The 24,801-nt window shown below is 39.5% G+C and overlaps 1 protein-coding gene across 3 annotated transcripts in view; it reads left to right on the top strand.

The window, feature by feature from the left end:
• CFAP70 (cilia and flagella associated protein 70) overlaps positions 1 to 24,801 on the top strand; it is an 82,188-nt gene that overhangs the window by 41,313 nt on the left and 16,074 nt on the right. For all 3 annotated transcript variants that reach the window (XM_061405316.1, XM_061405319.1, XM_061405318.1), the window contains 8 exons: positions 3,089 to 3,149; positions 3,459 to 3,653; positions 5,013 to 5,144; positions 10,093 to 10,218; positions 12,281 to 12,414; positions 12,527 to 12,642; positions 12,841 to 13,065; positions 24,332 to 24,490. In XM_061405316.1, coding sequence (XP_061261300.1) covers positions 3,089 to 3,149; positions 3,459 to 3,653; positions 5,013 to 5,144; positions 10,093 to 10,218; positions 12,281 to 12,414; positions 12,527 to 12,642; positions 12,841 to 13,065; positions 24,332 to 24,490 — 1,148 coding nt within the window. The remainder of the gene's footprint in view (positions 1 to 3,088; positions 3,150 to 3,458; positions 3,654 to 5,012; positions 5,145 to 10,092; positions 10,219 to 12,280; positions 12,415 to 12,526; positions 12,643 to 12,840; positions 13,066 to 24,331; positions 24,491 to 24,801) is intronic.

Here is a 24,801-nt window from a genome sequence, read left to right as displayed (position 1 = left end):
ATCAGCAAGAAAAAAATAATCAACAAGAAAGTATCTAAAAATACCCAGATTTCTTTCTACTCACCCAATGATAACCATTTTTAACACCTTGGTATTTATCCTTCTGGAGTTATTGTAAGTGTCTGTATTACACACACACACACTCCTCTCGTATAAATATGTGTAATTTTTTAGAACTATGCTTACGTTGTACCACAGTGCTTTGATTGTGTTGATAAGAAGTTGTCTGTTTCATCAAGGTTATCCAATTTATTGATGTATAATTATTCATGGTATCCTTTATTGTCTTTTTTATATAGATAGATGGAGAATAATGTCTCCATATATATGAGGAATTCCCTCTACATTTCCTCTCAATCCTCATGCCATTTCCCTTCCAACACCCTGCACCCCAGGCCTAAGCAATCACTCATCTACTTTTTGTCTGTATAAATTTGCCAACTCTGGAACATTTCATTTAAGTGGAAGCATATACCAATGTGGTCCTCGTTGGCTGGTTTCTTTCATCTAATATGATGCTGTGAAGGTTCATCCAGCATGCAGCGTGTATCAGTATTTCATTTCCTTATTGTTGAATAGTACTTCATTCTATGAATGTACCACATTTGGGCAATTTACTCTTACTATAGCATTCTGTAATGATTATATTAAAATGGAAATCAATTCATATAACTCCTCTCTTCAGAAGCTACCAGTGACTCCCTTCATACTCTGAGTAAAAGTCAGTCTATATGACCTACAAGGGGCTGGCTATGTACTCTGCATGTATTTTCTCCTCATTTTTTTCTGTCTAGCCAAAGTGGCCTCTTGTTATTGCTCACACATGCCAGGCATACTCTTGCAGCAAGGCCTTTACACTTGCTGCTTGCTTTTCTTGTAATTTCCTTCACCCCAGATATCTACATGACTTGCTTCCTTACTTCTATCAGGTCATACTCAAGTATTATCATCTCAGTGAAGCTTTCCCTGGTGAAATATGCTCCCCAACTCCACCACTCCCAACCCCCAACATAGTTTGTCTGCCTTCTTGCATTATTTTTCTGTGTGGAACATATCACTAACATATTTATCTTATTTATTGTCCTTTCTTCCCCCAACTAAAATGTAAGTGCCACGAGGGCAAGAATTTTTGTCTTTGCTTAATACTCTATCCCTGGCACCTGGAAAAGTGCCTGGTAGATAATAGGCACTCAATATATATTTTCAATGAATGAATAATATTGTCTCTGGAAAGGAAACTGGGTGGCTAAACAAGGTTGGCAGGAGACCATTTACTATATATTGGTTCATATTTCTTAAATTTTGAATCATATGGATATATTATCTAGTAACATAGATAAAATTAAAATTAAGAGTTATGAGCAAGGTCTAAAATTACATAGAACCTATTCTCACTTTTCTTTTTGGCCATGCCACATAGCTTGCGAGATCTTAGTTCCCCAACCAAGGATTGAACCTGGGCCACTGCAGTGAAAGCACCAAGTCTTAACCACTGGACCACCAGGGAATTCTCATGCGAAGAGCTGACTCATTGGAAAAGACTCTGATGCTGGGAGGGATTGTGGGCAGGAGGAGAAGGGGACGACAGAGGATGAGATGGCTGGATGGCATCACTGACTCGATGGACGTGAGTCTCAGTGAACTCCGGGAGTTGGTGATGCACAGGGAGGCCTGGCATGCTGCAATTCATGGGGTTGCAAAGAGTCCGACATGACTGAGCGACTGATCTGATCAGAAAGAAAAATTGGATTTGTGAATTTTTTGGTAAATTTCAAGACAGTATAGTATACCTAAGTAGGAATCTGAAACTCTTAGAAGGAAGAATTATAATTCCGTTTGTCTGTGTGCTCAGTCGCTCAGTCGTGTCCGACTCTTTTCAACCCCAAGGACTGTAGCCTGCCAGGCTCCTCTGTCCATGGGGATTCTCCAGGCAAGAATACTGGAATGAGTTGCCATGCCCTCCTCCAGGGGATCTTCCCAACCCAGGGATTGAACCCAGGTCTCCCACATTGCAAGTGGATTCATTACCAAGTGAGCCATCAGGGAAGCCCCTGATTTCTTTTGGGTTCTTGTAAGAACTCCTGGAAATGGAAGGTAAAAGTTTTGGTGTAAGTAGTTTAACAGTGATAAAATGTATTTTCTTATTCACTGTAAAGTTTTTTTTTTCCACTGTAAAGTTTAATGTCTTTACTGTAGCTTAATGCAGTCTTATAAATTATGACCAAGAGTATACTTTTTATCCTTATTGTTATTCAGTCACTCAGTTGTGTCTGACTTTTTACAGCCCCATGGACTGTAGCACATCAGGCTTCCCTGTCTTTCATTATCTCCCAGAGTTTGCTCGAACTCATGACCATTGAGTCGGTGATGCCATCCAACCATCTCGTCCTCTGTTGCCACCTTCTCCTCCTGCCTTCAATCTTTTCCAGCATCAGGGTCTTTTCAAATGAGTCAGTTCTTCACATCGGGTGGTCACTGTATTGGAGCTTCAGCTTTAGCATCAGTCCTTCCAATGAATATTTAGGATTGATTCCTTTTAGGATTGACTGATTTGATCTCCTTGCAGTCCAACAGACTCTCAAGAGTCCTCTCCAGCATCACAGTTCGAAAGCATCAACTTTTCCTACTGAAGAGGAAAGAAGACTTTCACTTGCTTGTACCATTTATATTTCCAAAGCTTTGTGCTTTCAGAGACTCTACCAAAAGTCATAACAGCTACTGTTAGTAGCTACATAAAGCTACTAAAGTCGAAACACCCATTTCTTTCTAATGCCTGAGTTATGTAGTTTCTTGTGTACAAGAGATTTTAAAAAAATGAATAAGGGTAAAGCCTGGGCTCAAATTAGCCAGAAGTGCAACTTAGCTACTTTCCAGGTAGCTATTTAGTGGTTTCCTACCTTCCTTCCTAATTCACAGTTATATGCTGTTCTGAAGTTCACATCTAGGTTCTTACATGAGATAATAGCATAGTGGTCCAGTGTGATGGGCAACTGACCTTTGATATCCCTCACCCAGACCTTTGGCGCTGGGAAATAAAAGAACATACATCTGGATATAAGAAAGTTTGTGTGTTTTTTTTCTGATACAGGGTCAAGGAAATGATTCCTCCAAGGCCACCTCTTACCCATAGGACAGGAGGAGCTCAGAAGGTAAGTGCCAAAGCCAAGGTGAAACTCTGAGATGTTGAGTGCACCCACTTGAAAATAGAGCTTGGGCTCTTTGGTGTGTTTTCCAGAAGGGGTGAGAAATTGTAGCTTCACATATTTTCCCTCATGCTTCTATCTGACCAGATTAAACATACAGTGTTTAATCTTTGGCTGATGGTTTCTGAGATAGGAAGAAAAGGGCAATTTATACCTAAAGTATTACTGAATGTAAAACCCAGTCCAGTTTCAGACTATCATTCCATGTCTTGACCTCTTTGAGGCCCCTTTACCAGACACTTTGTATTTTTCTAGGCAGTGAGTGACTACCACATGCAGATCAAGAACATTTCTAGAGCCATTCTGAATGAATATCACAATATGTTTGGGAAACAAGTAGTCAAGACTGGTAATGATATAGATAGTGAAACCCTGGAGGAGCAGAAGTGCCAGCTCAACTATGAACTTAATTGCTCTGGAAAATACTTTGCTTTCAAAGAACAACTCAAGGTAAATATTAATTTATTAAATCATGGATTTTTATGAAGCATCTTATCTGCATATGTAGTTATCATTTCTTTTCCAGTGATGTTCAGCTATGCTCTACCTTTCTTGCTGCTGATACAAAGACCTATGTCCTCCATGACGGAATGTCTAGAGACATTCTTCCACTCCTGTATAGTCTTGGTATGGTTCAGTATCCATACTGAGTGTAAGCTTGTAATAAACTAATTCCTCACTTGAAGTTAGGCCAAATTTGGGGCCAGATTTTGTGTTGCATTAGCAGGCAGACACTCTGTACCTGGTGTTGATTCCATGACAATTTTCTGTTTCCCATTGCAAACCTTTTCCAGCCCATAGAATCACTAAGATTTGAGAAATATTTACTTAACAATAATTTCCCAAATAATAATGGCTAACATTTATTGAGTATTTGTTGTATACAGACAAATTTTTAAATACTCCATATTTTACTAATTTAATCCTCACAACAACTATAAGAGAAGGTACTCCTCATTTTATAGATAGAGAATTGCAGTATTTAGTTGATTAAATAATTTGCCTAAGATTACAGAGCTAGTAAAGGTCAAAGATGGGATGTACATTCAGGCAATCTGGCTCCAGACTCAACATTCTTATTTGCTACACTGCATTGCCTGTCTATGTACATTTACTATGTGCCCTAAACTATACCAAACAGATACAAAGAAAGTATGTGGAAATTATAAAGTGAAAAGCAACGGATACCCATGGAGACAAGAGGCCATTCTCAGGTGGCATAGGCACATCTCAGTTTGATTCCTGGTTCTACTATTACTAGCTGGATGTCCTTCTTCACCTGTTATTTCTCTTTGGCCTCTCAATCCTCTTTTGAAGTAAGATAGGAATACCAGAAGTACATATCCATTTAATAAATGAGGAAACCAAAATACCAAATGTAAAATAATTTATGAGGTTGTACAGTGGCAGGATTAGAACCAGGATTCCATTGTTCAGTCTCTCAGATCAGGCCTTTCTCCTTTTCTCCCTTGAATCATGTTGCCACTATGAAAAACATGACGCATAAACATAATGCTAAGGTTTTCTTTGGCTTTGTGACTCTCTTTGCAAAGTGTGAATCCTGTATTGACCATATTGATGATGATGGTAATGTCAAGAAAAGAATGATGTCATGAATACATACTTTGATGTCATGCAAAGTATGTTGATTGGGGGAAAATCAGAGAGCCAACGGTCTAGCAGTCACCAAGGAAAATCATTTCACCTTCTGGATTTCTGATGAGCCTTAGATCAGAAGCTCAAGGGATGTCTGTGCTGTTAGCATGCTGCTGAACTGTGTTATCACATGGTGATGCGTGTCTCTTGCAGCATGCTGTGGTAAAGATTGTGAGAGAGAAGTACTTGAAGACAACATCATTCGAAAGCCAAGAGGAGCTGCAGAAATTTATCAGTGAGCTGTATGTTTTCTTGGTGGATCAGATGCATGTGGCCTTAAACCAGGTAGGTGCCTTAGAACTAAGCACTCTTCCTTTTCTCTATAGGTCATCAGGGTCTCCTCTAAATAATTCCTTTCTTCTTGCCTCTTTTCTTCCTTAACTCCACAGACATTTATTGGGGTAGCTGCTCTGTGCTAGGCATTGAAAACACAAAGATGAATGAGAAACTGCCTAACTTATAAGACTAATTTTTGGAAAAATAAGGGGGTATCCTCTTTCATGCAATCTCAGAAACTACAGAATGATCTCTCTTCATTTCCAAGGCAAACCATTCAATATCACGGTAATCCAACTCTATGCCCCGACCAGTGACACTGAAGAAGCTGAAGGTGAACAGTTCTGTGAACACCTACAAGACCTTCTAGAACTAACACCCAAAAAAGATGTCCTTTTCATTATAGGGGACTGGAATGCAAAAGTAGGAAGTCAAGAAACACCTGGAGTAATAGGCAAATTTGGCCTTGGAATATGGAATGAAGCAGGGCAAAGGCTAATAGAGTTCTACCAAGAGAACACACTGCTCATAGCAAACACCTTCTTCCAACAACACAAGAGAAGACTCTACACATGGACATCACCAGATGGTCAATATTGAAATCAGATTGATTATATTCTTTGCAACCAAAGATGGAGAAGCTCTGTACAGTCAGCAAGAACAAGACCGGGAGCTGACTGTGGCTCAGATCATGAACTCCTTATTGCCAAATTCAGACTTAAACTAAAGAAAGTGGGGAAAACCACTAGACCATTCAGGTATGACCTAAATCAAATCCCTTATGACTATACAGCAGAAGTGAGAAATAGATATAAGGGACTAGATCTGATAGAGTGCCTGATGAACTATGGACGGAGGTTCGTGACATCGTACAGGAGACAGGGAGTAAGACCATCCTGAAGAAAAAGAAATGAAAAAAGGAAAATGGCTGTCTGAGAAGGCCTTACAAATAGCTGTGAAAAGAAGAGAAGTGAAAAGCAAAGGAGAAAAAGAACAATACACCCATTTGATTGCAGAATTCCAAATAGCAAAGAGATAAAGCCTTCCTTCAGCGATCAATGCAAAGAAATAGAGGAAAACAATAGAATGGGAAAGACTAGAGGTCTCTTCAAGAAAATTAGAGATACCAAGGGAACATTTCATGCAAAGATGGGCTCAATAAAAGACAGAAATGGTATGGACCTAACAGAAGTAGAAGATATTAAGAAGAGGTGGCAAGAATACACAGAAGAACTGTACAAAATAGATCTTCATGACCCAGATAATCACAATGGTGTGATCACTCACCTAGAGCCAGACATCCTGGAATGTGAAGTCAAGTGGGCCTTAGGAAGCATCACTACGAACAAAGCTAGTGGAGGTGATGGAATTCAAGTTGAGCTATTTCAAATCCTGAAAGATGATGTTCTGAAAGTGCTGCACTCAATATGCCAGCAAATTTGGAAAACTCAGCAGAGGCCACAGGACTGGAAAAGGTCAGTTTTCATTCCAATCCCAAAGAAAGGCAATGCCAAAGAATGCTCAAACTACCACACAATTGCACTCATCTCACACACTAGGAAAGTAATGCTCAAAATTCTCCAAACCAGACTTCAGCGATATGTGAACTGTGAACTTCCAGATGTTCAAGCTAGTTCTAGAAAAGGCAGAGGAACCAGAAATGAGATTGCCAACATCCACTGGATCATCAGAAAAGCAAGAGAGTTCCAGAAAAACATCTCTTTCTGCTTTATTGACTATGCCAAAGCCTTTGACTGTGTGGATCATAATAAACTGTGGAAAATTCTTCAAGAGATGGGAATACCAGACCACCTGACCTGCCTCTTGAGAAACCTATATGCAGATCAGGAAGCAACAGTTAGAACTGGACATGGAACAACAGACTGGTTTCAAATAGGAAAAGGAGTACGTCAAGGCTGTATATTGTCACCCTGCTTATTTAACTTATATGCAGAGTACCCCATGAGAAATGCTTTGCTGGAAGAGGCACAAGCTGGAATCAAGATTGCCGGGAGAAATATCAATAACCTCAGATATGCAGATGACACCACCCTTATGGCAGAAAGCAAAGAAGAACTAAAGAGCCTCTTGATGAAAGTGAAAGAGAGTGAAAAGTTGGCTTAAAGCTCAACATTCAGAAAACTAAGATCATGGCATCCAGTCCTGTCACTTCATGGCAAATAGATGGGGAAACAGTGGCAGACTTTATATTGGGGGGCTCCAAAATGACTGTAGATGGTGATTGCAGCCATGAAATTAAAATATGCTTACTCCTTGGAAGGAAAGTTATGACCAACCTAGACAGCATATTCAAAAGCAGAGACATTACTTTGTCAACAAAGGCTCGTCTAGTCAAGGCTATTGTTTTTCCAGTCGTCATATATGAATGTGAGACTTGGACTGTGAAGAAAGCTGAGCGCCAAAGAATTGATGCTTTTGAACTGTGGTGTTAGAGAAGACTCTTGAGAGTCCCTTGGACTGCAAGGAGATCCAACCAGTCCATCCTAAAGGAGATCAGTCCTGGATGTTCATTGGAAGGACTGATGTTGAAGCTGAAACTCCAATATTTTGGCCCCCTGATGCAAAGAGCTGACCCATTTGATGCTGGGAAAGATTGAGGGCAGGAGGAGAAGGGGATGACAGAGGATGAGATGGTTGGATGGCATCACTGACTCAATGGACATGGGTTTGGGTGGGTTCTGGGAGTTGGTGATGGACAGGGAGGCCTGACGTGCTGCGGTTCATGGGGTCGCACAGAGTTGGACACGACTGAGCAACTGAACTGAACTGATGCCAGTTATATGTTCATATAGCTAGGGAGAAAAGAGAAAGTCTGAAAAGATTGTTTTGAATTTGGCAATAAAGAGGCTGTTGTTAACCTTTTCGTAGAGGTTTCATTGGTCTAATGAAGTAGATCCAAGTTATAGTGAATTGAGGAGTAAATGAGCGATTAGAAAGCAGGTGGATAAACATTCAAGAAGTTGGAAGATAAAAAGGAAGGAGTAGGAAAGTAGTAGCTAGAAATTAGAGATTTTCTTTTTAAGATGGAAAAGTCTTTAGAATGTCCTCAGGTTTAGGAAAAGGAGTCAGTAGATTGGGAGAAGTTCAAAGTTGAGGGGAAAGAGAGGACAATCAATGGCAAACTTGGGATATACAAATGGAAAAGGATCAAGAATTTAGATGTAAGGATTAGCCTCAAAACAGAGAAGGATGTGATACCTCTTCCTCTGAGGTTGAAAGGAAAGACATACAATGGATGCAGGAATAAACAGTTTAGGGGCTTCCCTTCTTGAGCACTGGTGGTTAAGTGGTTAAGAATCTGCCTTGCAATGCAAGGGATGCTGGTTTGATCCCTGGTCTGGGGAGATTGCACATGCTGTGGACCAACTAAGCCTGTGCACCACAGCTACTGAGCCCACGCTCTAGACGCCGAGAGCCACAACTGCTGAGCCCATGCGCTGCAGCTGCTGAAGGCCCATGTGCCTAGAGCCTGTGCTCTGCAACAAGAGAAGCCACCGATGAGAAGCTCACACACCACAATGGAGAGTAGCCCCCGCTCTCTGCGACTAGAGGAAGCCCACATGCACCAACAAAGACCCACCACAGCCAAAAAATTAAATAAATCTTAGAAAAAAGAGAAACAATTTCGTTGTGGGATTCAAAAGTTGAAGGATTTTTTTTTTGCCTAATAATTTCTATTTCCTCTGTGAAGTAACATCTTTACTGAAAGTGAAAGGAGTAAGTGTTGAATGTAGTTTGAAGAGAAGAAAATTTAGATACTGCCTAGCATAATGGAAAATGTTGCTGAACAAGGACAGATACATAGATTGTTGAGAGTAGTAAAGTCTTCAGCTAAGACCATATGCAGTTTTCTTCAGGCTCAATTAGCAGCTTCTGCCTAAGAAGGAAGAAGTCAGATTGTGGGATTGTTTTGATTTGGGAGTTGTCTGAGCAAGTGCAGGAAAAGGGCAAGGATGCCCAGGACTTGAGTGTGCTGGTGAGAGAGCAGTATGAGTAGATAATCATGAGGTCCAGGCTTATCCATTTGGGAAATTATAGGTGTATTGGAAGTCAGAGAGCAGTTTTAAGGGGACTAAATGACAAGAAGACAGAAGGCTTGTAATGTGGGTATGGGGAGTGGATATTAGAGGTAAAATATTTCTGGTTTGGGCATAGGAGTGTGTTGCTATAGGGATTTGGAGCTCAGAATTAGAAAGAACGGAGTACAGAGGCATTAACAATGATCAGAAGCTCTCTTTGGCCCATCTCAAACTGAGCTTCACTCTTCACATTCCTTAGTAACTCTCCTTGTTAAAGTCAACGATATAAGTTTTATTTCTGGTTAAGAAATCGGGGGAGGGGTCTTCCCTGCCCCTAGCCTCTGGCCCAAGAGATTGCTTATTATACCAGACCTCCTCTTTCCTATCTGGGTATAAAGGATATGTTATTTTTCCTTCTACCTTTCTGGCTATGTCTAAAATGTCTTCCTTGGTAGAATCTGTCTATATATCCAACTGAAAATATAGATGTAGCTGCCAAAGATTTGTTTTCTCGATGTTTGAAGATTCTGGCTAGTTCTTGCCAACCTTTTCATGTCATGACCCCTAAAAAATGATAGTATTTCTGTACACTAGAGAAAAAGAAAGAAGCTATTTGGGGTTAAAAGTGACTTAGGGATGCTGACTGCCCAGCCTTGAGGAGAGCAGTTCTGCTGTAAATAATTTTTACTCACTTCCATGAGCTCAGACTGTTGGTGTTCAGATACCTGAGATTCTATTTCACCCCGATATTTATCTGTTGGTTCACACTCACTCTGTTACTGTACTGGTAAGACTGTGAGAAACCTCAATATCATTTCAGACGTCATAACTAGAGTCTCATATCTGGTTTATTCTTATAAAACTTCTCTGCTTATAACTGCTTCATTTTGTCTGCCTGTCATCTTGATGCTGACAAGACCATGCCAGATGATGTCCAAGGCACCCCTCCAGCCATTTATACTAGCAGTGAACAGCTTCGACTCTTTGCCTTTGAAGCAGAAGTCAATGAGAACTATGAAATGGCAACAGTGTACTATGAAGAGGTAATTAAACATCTTTCTGGTGGTTGTTGCTACTGCTAATTGTATAATATGGGTATAATACATAGGAGTGTTTGATTGTTTAAAATCCAACCTTGTTGGTGAAAAGATGGACACATAGATCAATAAAAGAGTCCAAAAATAGGTCCATAGAAACAGAGCCATTATATTTTTGACAAAGTTGTTTACAAATTTAAAAATTCAATGCTGAAAGGATAGGCTTTTCAAAAAATTGTGTTAGAACAGTTGGTTATCCATATGCAGAAAATGAACCTCGAGAGGCAGAAATAAAGATGGCAGAGTAAGGGGACTTGGAGGTCACCTCCTTGCCTTAAGCATGTTAAAAATATACCTACATGTGGAACAATTCTCACTGGAAGCTGACAGAAGGACTCATGTACAAGCAAGGCTGTAAGAAAGATGCACGCATAATTTAGCTGAAAGGGAAGAAAAGTGAGCTGGTTGGGACCTGTGACCCTAGGAAGGGACTCAGAGGAAAAGGGAGGGTGCAGTGGTGAATATTCACACTGAGGGGTAAGTGAGTCAAGCCGCAGACTGGGTGTCCCAGTCCTGGATTACTGTGTAGAGAAGACAAGGCGCCTTTGCGGGTTGGAGGACTGACTGCTGGGACAAACAGAAAGGCTGGAGAAGCCTGGGCTCCGTTTATGAAGAATGCAAGTGTCCTGGCTTGCCCCTGAGGCGGGGCAGAGAGAGATCTGCCCTACAGGCTGGCACATTCCTCACGGCCACCTTACCATGCATCTGGGCCCAAGCCAAGCCAGTGCTCCAGCCCCACTCAGACCACACCACAGCACGGCATTGGATCTGGGGGGCCACAACCAGGAAAAAAAAGTCTAACCTGGGCTGCATCTAAGAAGAGCCACAGATGGCTACATAAGCATCCATTGTTACAGGTATATGCACAGGGCCCAACTTGCTTCACATACCCTCCCTCTGGTACAAATGTCCAATGTGGGGAGAGGGAGAAACACGCACTTAATGGGAACATAGCTGGAGGAAGATTGTCACATCCAGATGTGAAACTGTTGCCCTGTGTTTTCTTCGGAGAATTTTATAGTTTTAGATATTACATTTAGGTCTTTGATCCATGTGACTTATTTTTTGTATATGGTGTTAGGTAAGGGTTCAACTTCATTCTCTGCATGTGCATACTCCGTTTTCCTATCATAGTTTGCTTAAAAGATTGTCCTTTTCCTACCGAATGGTCTTGACACCTTTGTCAAAAGTCATTTGACCATATATGTTAGGATTTATTTCTGGGCTCTCCATTCTACTCCCTTGGCTTATATGTCTGTCTTTATACCAGTACCAGACTGATTATTGTAACTTTGTTAAGTTCTGAGATCAGGAAGTGTGAGTTTTCTAGTTTTGTTCTTTTTAAAGATCATTTTGGATATTCAGGATCCTTAAGATTCCATATGAATTTTGGAATGGGCTTTTATGTTTCTGCAAAAAAATATCATTGGGATTTTGATAGCCATTGCATTGAGTCTATATATTGCTTTTCACAGTATTAAGTCTTCTAATCTAATCTGTGAACATGCAATGTGTTTTCATTTGTTTATCTCTCTTCTTTTTAATTTCTTTCAGCAATGTTTTATAGTTTTCACTCATTATAAGTTGCTTTTATTATTACATATTTGTGGATAAGCTGATATTTGCCTCCTCAAGACTGTGACAGAAGTGATTATATGTAAATTTTTAAAATGAAACATAAAATGAACCTTTTGGTTCCCAAGTAATTGGATGAGCATATGGTGACCAAAACACTGATACTAGAAAGCAATGAATTGAGGATTCATTTTTTTTTTTGAGGATTCAGTTTTTACATTATTTCAATAAATATTTATTGACCACATAATATAAGCCAGACAAGTGACTGTTCTGGGCATTCAGAATTTAATGGTAAGCAAAAAAGAAGTTATATTTCTAATTTCATAGAGCTTATAGTATTTCTGGAGTGCTTTCTATGTGATGTTATGTGCATGAAGGATGTAGCATAGTGTCACGGTAACCTTGGTCCTCCTGATGTTTCATGTGGCAGAGGTTAGTTCGTGAGCCCCAGAACCTGGAGCACTGGCTGGACTATGGTGCCTTCTGCCTCCTAACTGAAGACAATATCAAAGCACAGGAGTGTTTTCGAAAAGCCCTTTCCCTGAACCAGAATCATATCCAGAGGTATGGTTGGAAGGGAGAGGAATGAGTAGGAGCAGATAAGCTTCTGTGTGCGTTTGCCCTGGTTCCTGCGACATGGGCCATGTGGTCAATCATGCTGGTGGTCTCTTCTCAGCTTGTTGCTGTGTGGTGTCCTGGCTGTCCTGATGGAGAACTATGAGCAGGCAGAAGTTTTCTTTGAAGATGCTACTTGCTTGGAACCGACCAATGTTGTAGCCTGGACTTTACTTGGTTTGATACTTTCCTATGATACAAATGTATCTTCTTTCATTAGAAGATTTTTCCTTTCTCCTTTCATTCTTTAATGGCTCATCATGTAATTCTTAAACTTTGGTAGAAGTGTGGGAAATTTAAATGAAATGTTGTCATTCTTCAGTATTTGATAGTGGGAAATTAGTCACCTTTGTTTCAACGTCTTTTTTTATTCAGGCTTATACTATGAAATTCAAAATAATGATATTCGAATGGAAATGGCATTTCATGAAGCCTCCAAACAGCTTCAGGCACGAGTTCTTCAGGCACAAGTCACGAAGCAGAAGAGCACCGGTACTATAGAGTATGTTGAAGAAGGAGGGAAAGCAGAATCCAGCTTAGGTCCTTGGGGAGTTACCAATGTTTCTTCTACAGCAGCCCTCAAAGTGGAAGCCCCCACAGGTAGGACCAGGGAGGTGGTGTGTGGCTATTGGAAAAATTACTGGCCTCATGAGTAGGCCCTGGCACATAGTAGGTACTCAGTAAATAGTTGTGAAATGAATGAGAAAGTGGAGTTTTGAGTCGTTCCAGGGCTACCAGGCAACAGTCCTTCTAAACATTTCCTCATTCATGTGACTGAAAGTCGGAAATTTCTACTGTTGTTGCTTGTCAGTTTTTTGAGACTTAAAATTTTTGAGAATTTAACATCTCTATGTATCCCTAAAAGGGGTATCATTTTAGCAGATTCTTTTCCCCCTCACTCACTTCCCCAGGATCTAAAGTCTCAGTCTTGTGATTGTAAAATTTTTAAATTTATTTAATCACTTTTTTTCCCTGTTTTTCACTGACATTCTCCTTTCCTCCACTTAAGGAAATCATTCTAATGTGTTTAAGTTGTGTGTTTTTGTGTGTTTCTTGCATATGTTATTTTGTTTATAAGTTATTACACTTATTAACACAAAATTGTTATTTTGTGTACATGTATTTTCAACAGTTTAGGGTATAATGGATATTTCATAAACTGCACATATTTAATATGTACAATTTGATAAGTTTTGACATGTGAACACATCCATGGAAACATCACCACAGTTAATATAATGAACATATCTGAAAACTCCAAAACTTTCTTTGTGCCCATTTGTAATCTCTTTCTCCCATCCAAGTACTCAACAGGCCTGACCCTGATCAGATGAGATCTGGCACATTCAGGGTGGTGTGGCTGTAGACTGTAATCTCTTTCTCTTGCCCCTGTTTCCATATAACCACCAATCAACTTTCTGTTACTATGGATGAGTTTGCATATGTTAGACTTTTACTTATTTATTTACGGCTGCCCTGGGTCTTCATTAATGTGTGCAGGCCTTCTCTAGTTACAGCGAGTGGGGACAACTGCTCTTTGCCGTGGTGTGTGGGCTTCTCATTGTGGTGGCCTCTCTCATTGCAGAGCAAGGGCTCTAGGGGTATGGGCTTAGCTGTGGATCACAGGCCCAGCTGCTTCGCCGAATGTGGGATCTTCCCAGACCAGGGATCCAACTTGTGTCCTCTGCAGTGGCAGGCAGATTCTTAACCACTGGGGATGTCCCAATTTTAGAATTAAGAAGAATTACACAGTATGTACTGGTTTTTTGTCTGACTTTTTCCACTTCAGTGGATCAGTCAGCTCAATCACTCAGTCATGTCCGACTCTGCGACTCCATGGACTGCAGCACGCCAGGCCTCCCTGTCCATCACCAACTCCCGGAGTCCACCCAAACCCAAGTCAGTTGAGTCAGTGATGCCATCCAACCATCTCATCCTCTGTCGTCCCCTTCTTCTCCTGCCTTCAGTCTTTCCCAGCATCGGGGTCTTTTCATGAGTCAGCTCTTCACATCAGGTGGCCAAAGTATTAGAGTTTCAGCTTCAGCATCAGTCCTTCCAATGAACATTCAGGACCTATTTCCTTTAGGATGGATTGGTAGGATCTCCTTGCAGTCCAAGGGACTCTCAAGAGTCTTCTCCAACACCACAGTTCAAAAGCATCAATTCTTCGGCACTCAGCTTTCTTTATAGTCCAACTCTCACATCCGTATATGACTGCTAGAAAAACCATAGCCTTGACTAGACAGACCTTTGTTGGCAAAGTAATGTCTCTGCTTTTTAATACGCTGTCTAGGTTGGTCATAACTTTCTTTCCAAGGAGTAAGTGTCTTTTTATTTCATGGGTGTAGTCACCATCTGCAGTGATTTTGGAGCCCAAGAAAATAAAGTCTGCCACTGTTTCCACTGTTTCCCCATCTATTTGCCATGAAGTGATGGGAACGGGTGCCTTGATCTTAGTTTTCTGAATGTTGAGCTTTAAGCCAGCTTTTTCACTCTCCTCTTTCACGTTCATCAAGAGACTCTTTAGCTCTTCTTCACTTTCTGCCATAAGGGTGATGTCATCTGTATATCTGAGGTTATTGATATTTTTCCTGGCAATCTTGATTCCAGCTTGTGCTTCATCCAGCCCAGTTTTTCTCATGATGTACTCTGCATATAAGTTAAATAAGCAAGGTGACAATATACAGCCTTGACGTACTCCTTTTCCTATTTGGAACCAGTCTGTTGTTCCAATTCTTTTTTTTTTTGTTGTTGTTGTTGTTGTTCCAATTCTAACTGTTGCTTCCTGACCTGCATATAGGTTTCTCAAGAGGCAGGTCAGGTGGTCTGGTAGTCCCATCTCTTTCAGAATTTTCCACAGTTTATTGTGATCCACACAGTCAAAGACTTTGGCATAGTCAATAAAGCAGAAATAGATGTTTTTCTGGAACTCTCTTGCTTTTTCGATGATCCAGCGGATGTTGGCAATTTCATTTCTGGTTCCTCTGCCTTTTCTAAAACCAGCTTGAACATCTGGAAGTTCACGGTTCATGTATTGCTGAAGCCTGGCTTGTAGAATTTTGAGCATTACTTTGCTAGCGTGTGAGATGAGTGCAATTGTGTGGTAGTTTGAGCATTCTTTGGCATTGCCTTCCTTTGGGATTGGAATGAAAACTGACCTTTTTCAGTCCTGTGGCCTCTGCTGAGTTTTCCAAATTTGCTGGCATATTGAGGGCAGCAGTTTCGCAGCATCATCTTTTAGGATTGGAAATAGTCCAACTGGAATTCTATCACCTCCACTAGCTTTGTTCGTAGTGATGCTTCCTAAGTCCCACTTGACTTCACATTTAGGATGTCTGGCTCTAGGTGAGCGATCACACCATCATGATTATCTGGGTCATGAAGATCTTTTTGTACAGTTCTTCTGTGTATTCTTGCCACCTCTTCTTAATATCTTTGGCTTCTGTTAGGTCCCTACCATTTCTGTCCTTTATTGAGCCCATCTTTGCATGAAATGTTCCCTTGGAATCTCTAATCTTTCTCATTCTCTAGTCTTTCTCATTCTGTTGTTTTCCTCTATTTCTTTGCATTGATCACTGAGGAAGGCTTTTTTTTTTTTTATCTCTCCTTGCTATTCTTTGGAACTCTGCAATCAAATGGGTATATCTTTCCTTTTCTCCTTTGCTTTTGGCTTCTCTTCTTTCCTCAGCTATTTGTAAGGCCTCCTCAGACAGCCATTTTCCTTTTTTCATTTCTTTTTCTTCAGAATGGTCTTGCTCCTTGTCTCCTGTACAATGTCACGAACCTCCATCCATAGTTCATCAGGCACTCTGTCTATCAGATCTCGTCCCTTAAATCCATTTCTCACTTCCACTGTATAATTGTTAGCGATTTGATTTAGGTCATACCTGAATGGTCTAGTGGTTTTCGCTACTTTCTCCAATTAAGTCTGAATTTGGCAATAAGGAGTTCATGATCTGAGCCACAGTCAGCTCCCGGTCTTGTTTTTGCTGACTGTATAGAGCTTCTCCATCTTTGGCTGCAAAGAATATAATCGATCTGATTTCAGTGTTGACCATCTGGTGATGTCCATGTGTAGAGTCTTCTCTTGTGTTGTTGGAAGAGGGTGTTTGCTATGACCAGTGTGTTCTCTTGGCAGAACTCTATTAGCCTTTGCCCTGCTTCATTCTGTACTCCAAGGCCAAATTTGCCTGTTACTTCAGGTGTTTCTTGACTTCCTACTTTTGCATTCCAGTCCCCTATAATGAAAAGGACATCTTTTTTTGGGTGTTAGTTCTAGAAGGTCTTGTAGGTCTTCATAGAACCGTATAACTTCAGCTTCTTCAGCATTACTGTTCGGGGCATAGACTTACATTACCATGATATTGAATGGTTTGCCTTGTAAAAGAACAGAGATCATTGTATTGTTTTTGAGACTGCATCCAAGTACTGCATTTTGGACTCTTGTTGACTATGATGGCTACTCCATTTCTTCTAAGGGATTCTTGCCCACAGTAGTCGATTTAATGGTCATCTGAGTTAAATTCACCCATTCCAGTCCATTTTAGTTCGCTGATTCCTAAAATGTCGACATTCACTCTTGCCATCTCCTGTTTGACCACTTCCAGTTTGCCTTGATTCGTGGACCTAACATTCCAGGTTCCTATGCAATATTGCTCTTTATAGCATCAGACCTTGGTTTCATCACCAGTGACATCCACAACTGGGTGTTCTTTTTGTTTTGGCTCCATCTCTTCATTCTTTCTGGAGTTAATTCTCCACTGAGCTCCATTAGCATATTTGGCACCTATTGACCTGGGGAGTTCATCTTTCAATGTCCTATCTTTTTGCCTTTTCATACTGTTCATGAGGCTCTCTAGGCAGGAATACTGAAGTGGTTTGCCATTCCCTTCTGCAGTGGACCACATTTTGTCAGAACTCTCCACCATGACCCATCTGTCTTGGGTGGCCCTACATGGCATGACTCATAATTTCATTGAGTTAGACAAGACTGTGGTCCATATGATTAGATTGGTTAGTTTTCTGGTGGTTTTCATTCTGTCTGCCCTCTGATGGAGAAGCATAAAGAGGCTTATGAAAGCTTCCTGATGGGATAGACTGACTGAGGGGAATACTGGGTCTTGTTCTGATGGGCGGGGCTGTGCTCAGTAAATCTTTAATCCAGTTTTGATTATTTTGAGACTCAAACATGTTGTTGCCCATATCAGTAGTTCATCCTTTTTTATTGCTAAATAATATCCTGATGTATGGAGATACCACACTGTATTTAATTACCTGTTGATATATATTTGGGCTGTTTCTAGTTTGGGACTGTTAAAGTTGCTGTGGGTATTGTGTACAAATTTTTATATAGACATGGACTCTCATTCTTTTGGATAAATACTTATTATTATTTTTTATCACAAAGTTGTGTCTGATTCTCTGCAACCCCATGGAATGCAGCATGCCAGGCTTCCTTGTCCTTCACCATCTCCCAGCATTTGCTCAGACTCATGTCCATTGAGTCAGTGATACCATCCAACCATCTCATCCTCTGTCGCCCCTGATACTGGGAAAGATTGAAGGCAGGAGGGAAAGAGGATGAGATGGATAAATACTTAGAAGTTGAATAGCTGGGACTGTTCAACTTAGAAATTGAATATCTGGGTTATCTAGCCATATGTTTTTTAATTTTCTAATATATGAGAATTTTTCCAGATATACTTGTTTCTTACTTCTAATTTAACTTAATAATGGTTAGAAAATGTACTTTACATGATTTGAATCCTTCTACTTGTTTTATGGTCTAGTGTTTAATCTGACTTGATCCATGTACACTTGAAAAGAGTGTATATTCTGCTGTTGCTGAGTGGAGTGTTCTATAAAGTGAGTTTAATTAGTTGATTGTGTTGTTCAGCTCTGCAAATGCTTTGTGGTTTTGTGCCTTTGAAGTTTTGTTTAAATAGTTCTTCCTACCCCTCGTCACATTTTCTTCGATTAACTTTATAATATTAGTTTTTTTAACTTTATAATATTAGTTTTACATTTACATGTTTAATCTATCCAGATTCCATCTCTTAGTGTGATGCTAGGTGGGAACCAGTTTCATTCCACGTAGAGAGATAATTTTCTCAAAAGCATCTGTTAAACAATCATCTTTTATCATTTGATTTAAGGTGTATATGTCTCTGAGCTCTATGTTCTGATTTGTCTGATCTTAAAACAACATCACACTCTTTATTGCTGTGGTGTTATACTGTGCCTTGGTTTCTGGCACATGAGGTTTTCCCATTTACTTGCCTTTTGTATACCTGATTTACCTGTTCATGAATCTTTATTCACCTGTATGAATTTTATAGTGAGTTTATCAAGTACGTTAAAAATCCAGTTGGACATTTTATTTTGACTGTATTGAATTTATAAATTAATTTAGGGATAATAGACATCTGTGCTTCTGTGCTTGGTCGCTCAGTCATGTCCAACTCTTTGCAACCCCATGGACTGTAGCCTGCTAGGTTCTTGCCTGGAAAATCTGGGAATACTAGAGAGGGGTTGCCATGCCCTCCTCCAGGGGATCTTCCCAACCCAGAAATCAAGCCCAGGTCTCAAGCATTGCAGGCGGATTCTTTACCGTCTGAGCCAACAGGGGACTCCAGTAGACACCTGCATATTATTAACCATTCTATCCAAGTGTGGAGAATCTCTCCATTTACTCTGGTCATCTTCTGGGTTCTTTATTAAAGTTTTTAACATTTTTTCCCCAGTGAGGCCCTGTTTAAGTAATTCATAGTTGTTTTATTGATTGCATTGCTATCATAATAGTATCTTATTTTAATTATTTTCTCCTTTTATCTATTAGTATACTGAACAACATACTTAATATTTATTTTCTAGTTGGTTATTGCTGGTATTTTTTAATGTATGCTATTGATTTTCTACATTTTAGTGTATACTATTGTTTTGTAGATTTGACTTGTATATGATAATCTAATTTGACTCATTTTTTTAAAATAGGGAGCTTAGTTTATTTATTTCTTTATTTTCAGCAGTGCTGAGTCTTCGTTACTATGCGGGCTTTTCTCTAGTTGCGGAGAGTGAGGGCCACTCTCTGGCTGAGGGCAGAGTTCTCATTGCAGTGGCTTCTTTTATGGCAGAGCACGGGCTCCAGGGCATTCAGGTTCAGTAGTTGCGGCACTTGGGCTCTAGAGCAGAGGCTCAGTAGTGGTGCACAGGCTTGGTTGCTCCTTGGCATGTAGGATCCTCCTGGACCAGAGATGGAACCTAGGTCTTCTGCACTGGCAGGAGGATTCTCCACCACTGAGCCACCACGGAAGCCTGTAATTTGACTCTTATTGATTCAGATAGATTATTACTTCTATTGTTTTTTCCAGATATGATTATTATATCATCTGCCAATAGTGATAGTGTTACCTTTGCTTCCCAATTCTCATACTGCTCACCTCTTTTTATTATTTACAGTAATATGTTGTAGTTGTAGTGTTCAGCCTTGTCTTCTTTCCCTAAGGGGAATGAGTTTAAACTTTGTCTGTTAAATCTAAAATATGGTTTAAGATTTTTCTTAAAAAAAAACAAAACCTTTACAGAATTAAGAAAAGTCTCTTATGTTCTTAATTTCCAAAGTTTTTTTTCATTAATAAGTATTGATCTTTATCAGATTCTTTTTCTGCATCAATTAAAAAAAACTATTTTCTCCTTTTATCTATTAGTATAGTGAACAACATTGATAGATTTCTTTTATATTTAACAATCCTCACAATAATTGAATAAATACTGCTTGATCATAATGTATTAATTTTTAATATACCTTTTGATTTGAATAGCTAACTCTTTATTTTGGATCTTTGCATCTGTATTCATAAATGAAAGCCTATAATTTTTTTTGTCTAGTTTTATGATCCAGATTATTAAGTACCTTTTGTTCTTTTGCTTTTAGTGTTTAATGTATTTGTATTTTATATTTATTAGTGCTATTCATGGCATTTTCTACTTTTTTTGCATTTTCTACTTTTTAGAGTTTGTCAATTTCATCTAGGTTTAAAAAATTCATTAGAAGGACATTTTTTTCATATTAATATATTATTTTTATACAGACTTTATTTTTTAGAGCAGTTTAAGTTTCTAAGGTTGTGTCTTGTTCTTTTATTGATAACATATTCATCTATCTCTTCATTTTTCCCAATTCTCTGTTTATTTCTGTGTGTTAGGTAGGTCGGTTGGCTACATTTCCCAGTCTTGAAGAAGTGCCTTATATAGGAGATGTCCAATGGGGTCCAGCAGGGCACTCTTCTGAGGTCACCAGAGGTATACACTCTAGAAGTATCCCTCTTCTCTTGTGGCAAGGTGAATTTATGGGCATGCTGGTAAGCAGGACTGGCCCCTGGCCCAATTGTCCATGAGGCTGTGCCTCATGTGGTAACTGAGGGCCCACTGGATGGCACAGTATTTTTCTGTGTGGTTGGTTGTGCATCCCCGAGGGACTCAAGGCTGGTGCCAGTCCGCTGGTGGGCAAGTCCGTGTCCCCAAACAGCTGTTCTTGAGCTCCAGGGGAGCTCACAGCTTTGCCAACGCACTGGTGAGTGGGGTCGATTCCCAGTGGTAATAGACCAAAGGGAAGATTCTAAAATGGCATTTGCTAGTACCAATGTTACTGTGGTAGAATGCTTCAAAAATGGCTGTTTCACCAGTGTCTGCATCCCTAGAGGGAGTACCAGTTAACTTCTGCCACTCCAGAAGGTTCTCCAAGATCAGCAAGAGGGTCTGACCCGGGCTCCTTTCAAGTTCATGCCTCTGCGCTGAGACATGGAGCATGTGACATTTTGTGGATGCCCTTTGCGTGGAGTATCTGTTTCCTATAGTCCTTTGCCTCTTCTTATCCTAAGCCCCACTGGTTTTCAAAGCCAGATGTTCTGGGGGCTTGTCTTCCCGGTGCAGAATCCCTAGGCTGGGGAGCCTGATATAGGGCTTAAACCCCTTGCCCCCGGGGAGGGCCTCTATGATGGCGATATTCCTCTTGTTTGTGGATCACCAAACTGAGAGTGTGGATCCTGACTACACCGTGTGCCCATCCCTCCTACCATCTCTTTGTGGTTCCTTTTTGTCTTTAGTGTGGAAAACATGTTCTTCTAGTCTCTGTCATTTTCATAGATAAAGACAGCTGTTCTATAAGTGGTTGTAAATTTGGTGTATCCATGGGAGGTGGTGAGTTCAGGGTCTTCCTACTCTGCTATTTTGGCCACCTCCAGTTTCTTTTTTTTCCTTAAGATCATCATGTCTCGATGATCAGTCTGCATATTTAACCAGTCTCTTTTTCCTGAAATGCATATTGGATTACCTCCATCTCTAATAGTTTGGGTTTCCTTCTCTTTCTTGTTCTGCCTACAACGCGGGAGACCCGGGTTCAATCCCTGGGTCGGGAAGATCCCCTGGAGAAGGAAATAGCACCCCACTCCAGTACTCTTGCCTGGAAAATCCCATGGATGGAGGAGCCTGGTAGGCTACAGTCCACGTGGTCGCAAAGAGTCTGACACAACTCAGCGACTTCACTTCACTTTCTTGTTACATCCATTAGGTGTAATCATTTCCCACTAATACTGCCTTCCTTTCTAAGAGCTCACCTCCCCTCACAGTTTCTATTTCACTTCTCATAACTCTCAAATGTCTGTCTTTAATGCTGACGCCCCTCCAGAGTCCAGCAGTGGATTTTCCCACTAGGTAACTCATCTCCTCATATGGGAAACTGACTGCATTGTTATATTAGGCACCCAAGCTCGTGATCTCAGAGTCAGTCCTGCTTCTTCTTGCTTGCTTACTTGACCTTCCCTGTATCCTTATATCAAGTTGATTTCCCAGACCAGTTGATTTTCTTTCGAAATGCTGTCTGCACCATCCCTTTATATTTCCACTGCTATCCATTACCAATATCCAGAGCATTGTAACAGCCTCATTACAGACTTCTTCATCAACATTTTTTTCTCCTTGCTGCATAGTACTGCTAGAGTAATCTTCATAAAATACCACTTTAATCCTCTGATTTTTCTGCTCAAACTCTTCACTGTAACCCTCTTCTTTTTCTTATAGAAGAAAACTCCTAGCATTCAGATATCAATACAGTCTAGCCCCTAACCTCCCTTTCCTTAATTTTTGCTATGCAATCCTCAGTACCCATTAAAATAATTAGCTTGCTACTCCCAAGCTTTAGCCCTACCTCTTTACCTGTCCAACGTTTACCTATTTTTCAAAGCCATATCTTTTTCTCTAGCTGAGAGTGACCTCTTCTAAGTCAGAGCCAGTTGGCATTGATCATTTCCTAACTGGCATTGCTTTTTATTTTTATTCCTAAAACATGTATTTATGTGAGAGGCAGCATGGTATGTTTAAGAGCTTCAGGAAATTAACTTTTCTGTGGTTCACTTTGTTTAATGGAACATAATAAACATATCTCATAGTGTTGTGAAAAATAAATAAAACTATGCATTACAGTCCTTATGTTCAAATACAGTCATGTTCAAATAGAGCTACTTTATATGATGATGATGATGATGGTGATGATTTTTGAATAATGAGATAAAATAGAATTCTTGTCCTTAAGGAGTTTTAATATTTTCTAAAACTATGTTAATATTCTCCTTTGGATTCTTGAGATTCTAGGTTTGGCATATAGCTTTTGCAATAGGTATTTGACACTATCAGGACTTGGCTTACAGCAGCTTTGGACTAGGGAGTCACAGTGACAGGAGCTGTGCTGTCAGTGGAGCTTGTACTCTTTAAATTAATCAGAAACATAAAAGTCTGCAGAACAATGTTTCTTTCCATGAAATATTTAGGGGATATGTATGCTTTGGAAGTTACTTGTATTTTATCTCCTTTTATAATAAAATTTTTTCACTGTATTTGTCTTTCATTTTTTACATTATGAAAATATGATAACACATTTATAGGAGACTTGAAAATGCAGAACAGAGTTACATGTAGTTCCACTATATATTAGAATTACTTTTTAAAGTAGGTAAATTAAGAGTTTTAGCTGGAGTTTCAATATCAAGCTCTCAAAAATTAACAGAATGAATATACAGAGAAATAGAAGGATGTAGTAGACCTGAAAAGCACTATAAACCAATTCGACATAAGTAAGATTTACACAATTTTCATATAACAATAGGATACAAATTCTATTCAAGTTCCCATAGACTATAAACTATGAAGACATTGGAACACATCCAGGGATATAAGACCAGGTGCAAAAATTTCATGGTCTAAATATACTGAAATCATGCATTCTGTTCTCTTTTCACTGTGGTATTATGTTAGAGATAAATATAAAAATATATTTGAAAATAACCCACATATTTTCAAGTATAATATGACATTTAGCAAGAGAGATATTTGACTTAGGTATTGAGAGCCTCAACAAAATTAGAAGACTCAAAAAACACAGAGGGTGGTTGCAGAGAAGAAAGTGTTTGAATGAGAAATTAATATCAAAGATACTTTAAAAATCTCATTTTGGGGAAGTTAAATGTCAAAATTATTTGTAATAGAATAAAAGTGAAAAGAGAATTTACCAGAATTTGTTGTACACTGAAGCTGCTCAATGCAATTAAATACAATGTGGAGTCTTGAATGAACTATGAAAAGAAATAATGGACACTAGCAAAAGATTTTGTGAAATTTGAACAAAATCTTACTTTAATAATACTGTATCACATGTTAACTTCTTGTTTTTTTACAACATAGTATTTCTTTATAATTTTCAGAATTGGATTAGAAGTTTCAAGCCTCGTTCAAATTTTTTCCTATAATAAACATTTAAATATTAATACAGTTTAGGAAGGTGTTTTTTTTCTCATTAAAATATAATCTTTTTTAGGACTAGGAGCTCCATTATCCATTCTAGATGAATTTCTTGATGAATCCTCTCAACTGCAGTCTGATTCACATGAACCCATTTTGTCTGTACAATCTCAGGATCCAGCTACCAGCCAAAAAGCATCCAACATATTTATCAAGGAGACAGGATCAAAAAAAGGTAACTAGAATAAAGATTTCTGCTTGAAAGAAAGGCATAAACAAACTAGACAATGATAAAGACTCTTATGATGACCAAAATGGCAGTCTCGTTTGAAGTTGATTGGCTTATCTGTTATGCTAAATTCCTTCATATGAGGCTAGTCTCTGAAATCTAGTCTCAGTAGTGCCGCTCTTTCACTTTTAGCTCAGAGAAATAGCCAACAGATCTATGACTTTCTAACAGTGAATTTTCATGTTTGGAATATCTGAAGGTTCAAAGTATCTAGAAATCTGTTTCACATTCAAGAAGATCTGAATACTTTTTTTGGC

Source organism: Bos javanicus, chromosome 28 (genome assembly GCF_032452875.1).
Source record: "Bos javanicus breed banteng chromosome 28, ARS-OSU_banteng_1.0, whole genome shotgun sequence".
Lineage (NCBI taxonomy): Eukaryota > Metazoa > Chordata > Mammalia > Artiodactyla > Bovidae > Bos > Bos javanicus.
This window is presented reverse-complemented; position numbering and strand designations above follow the sequence as displayed.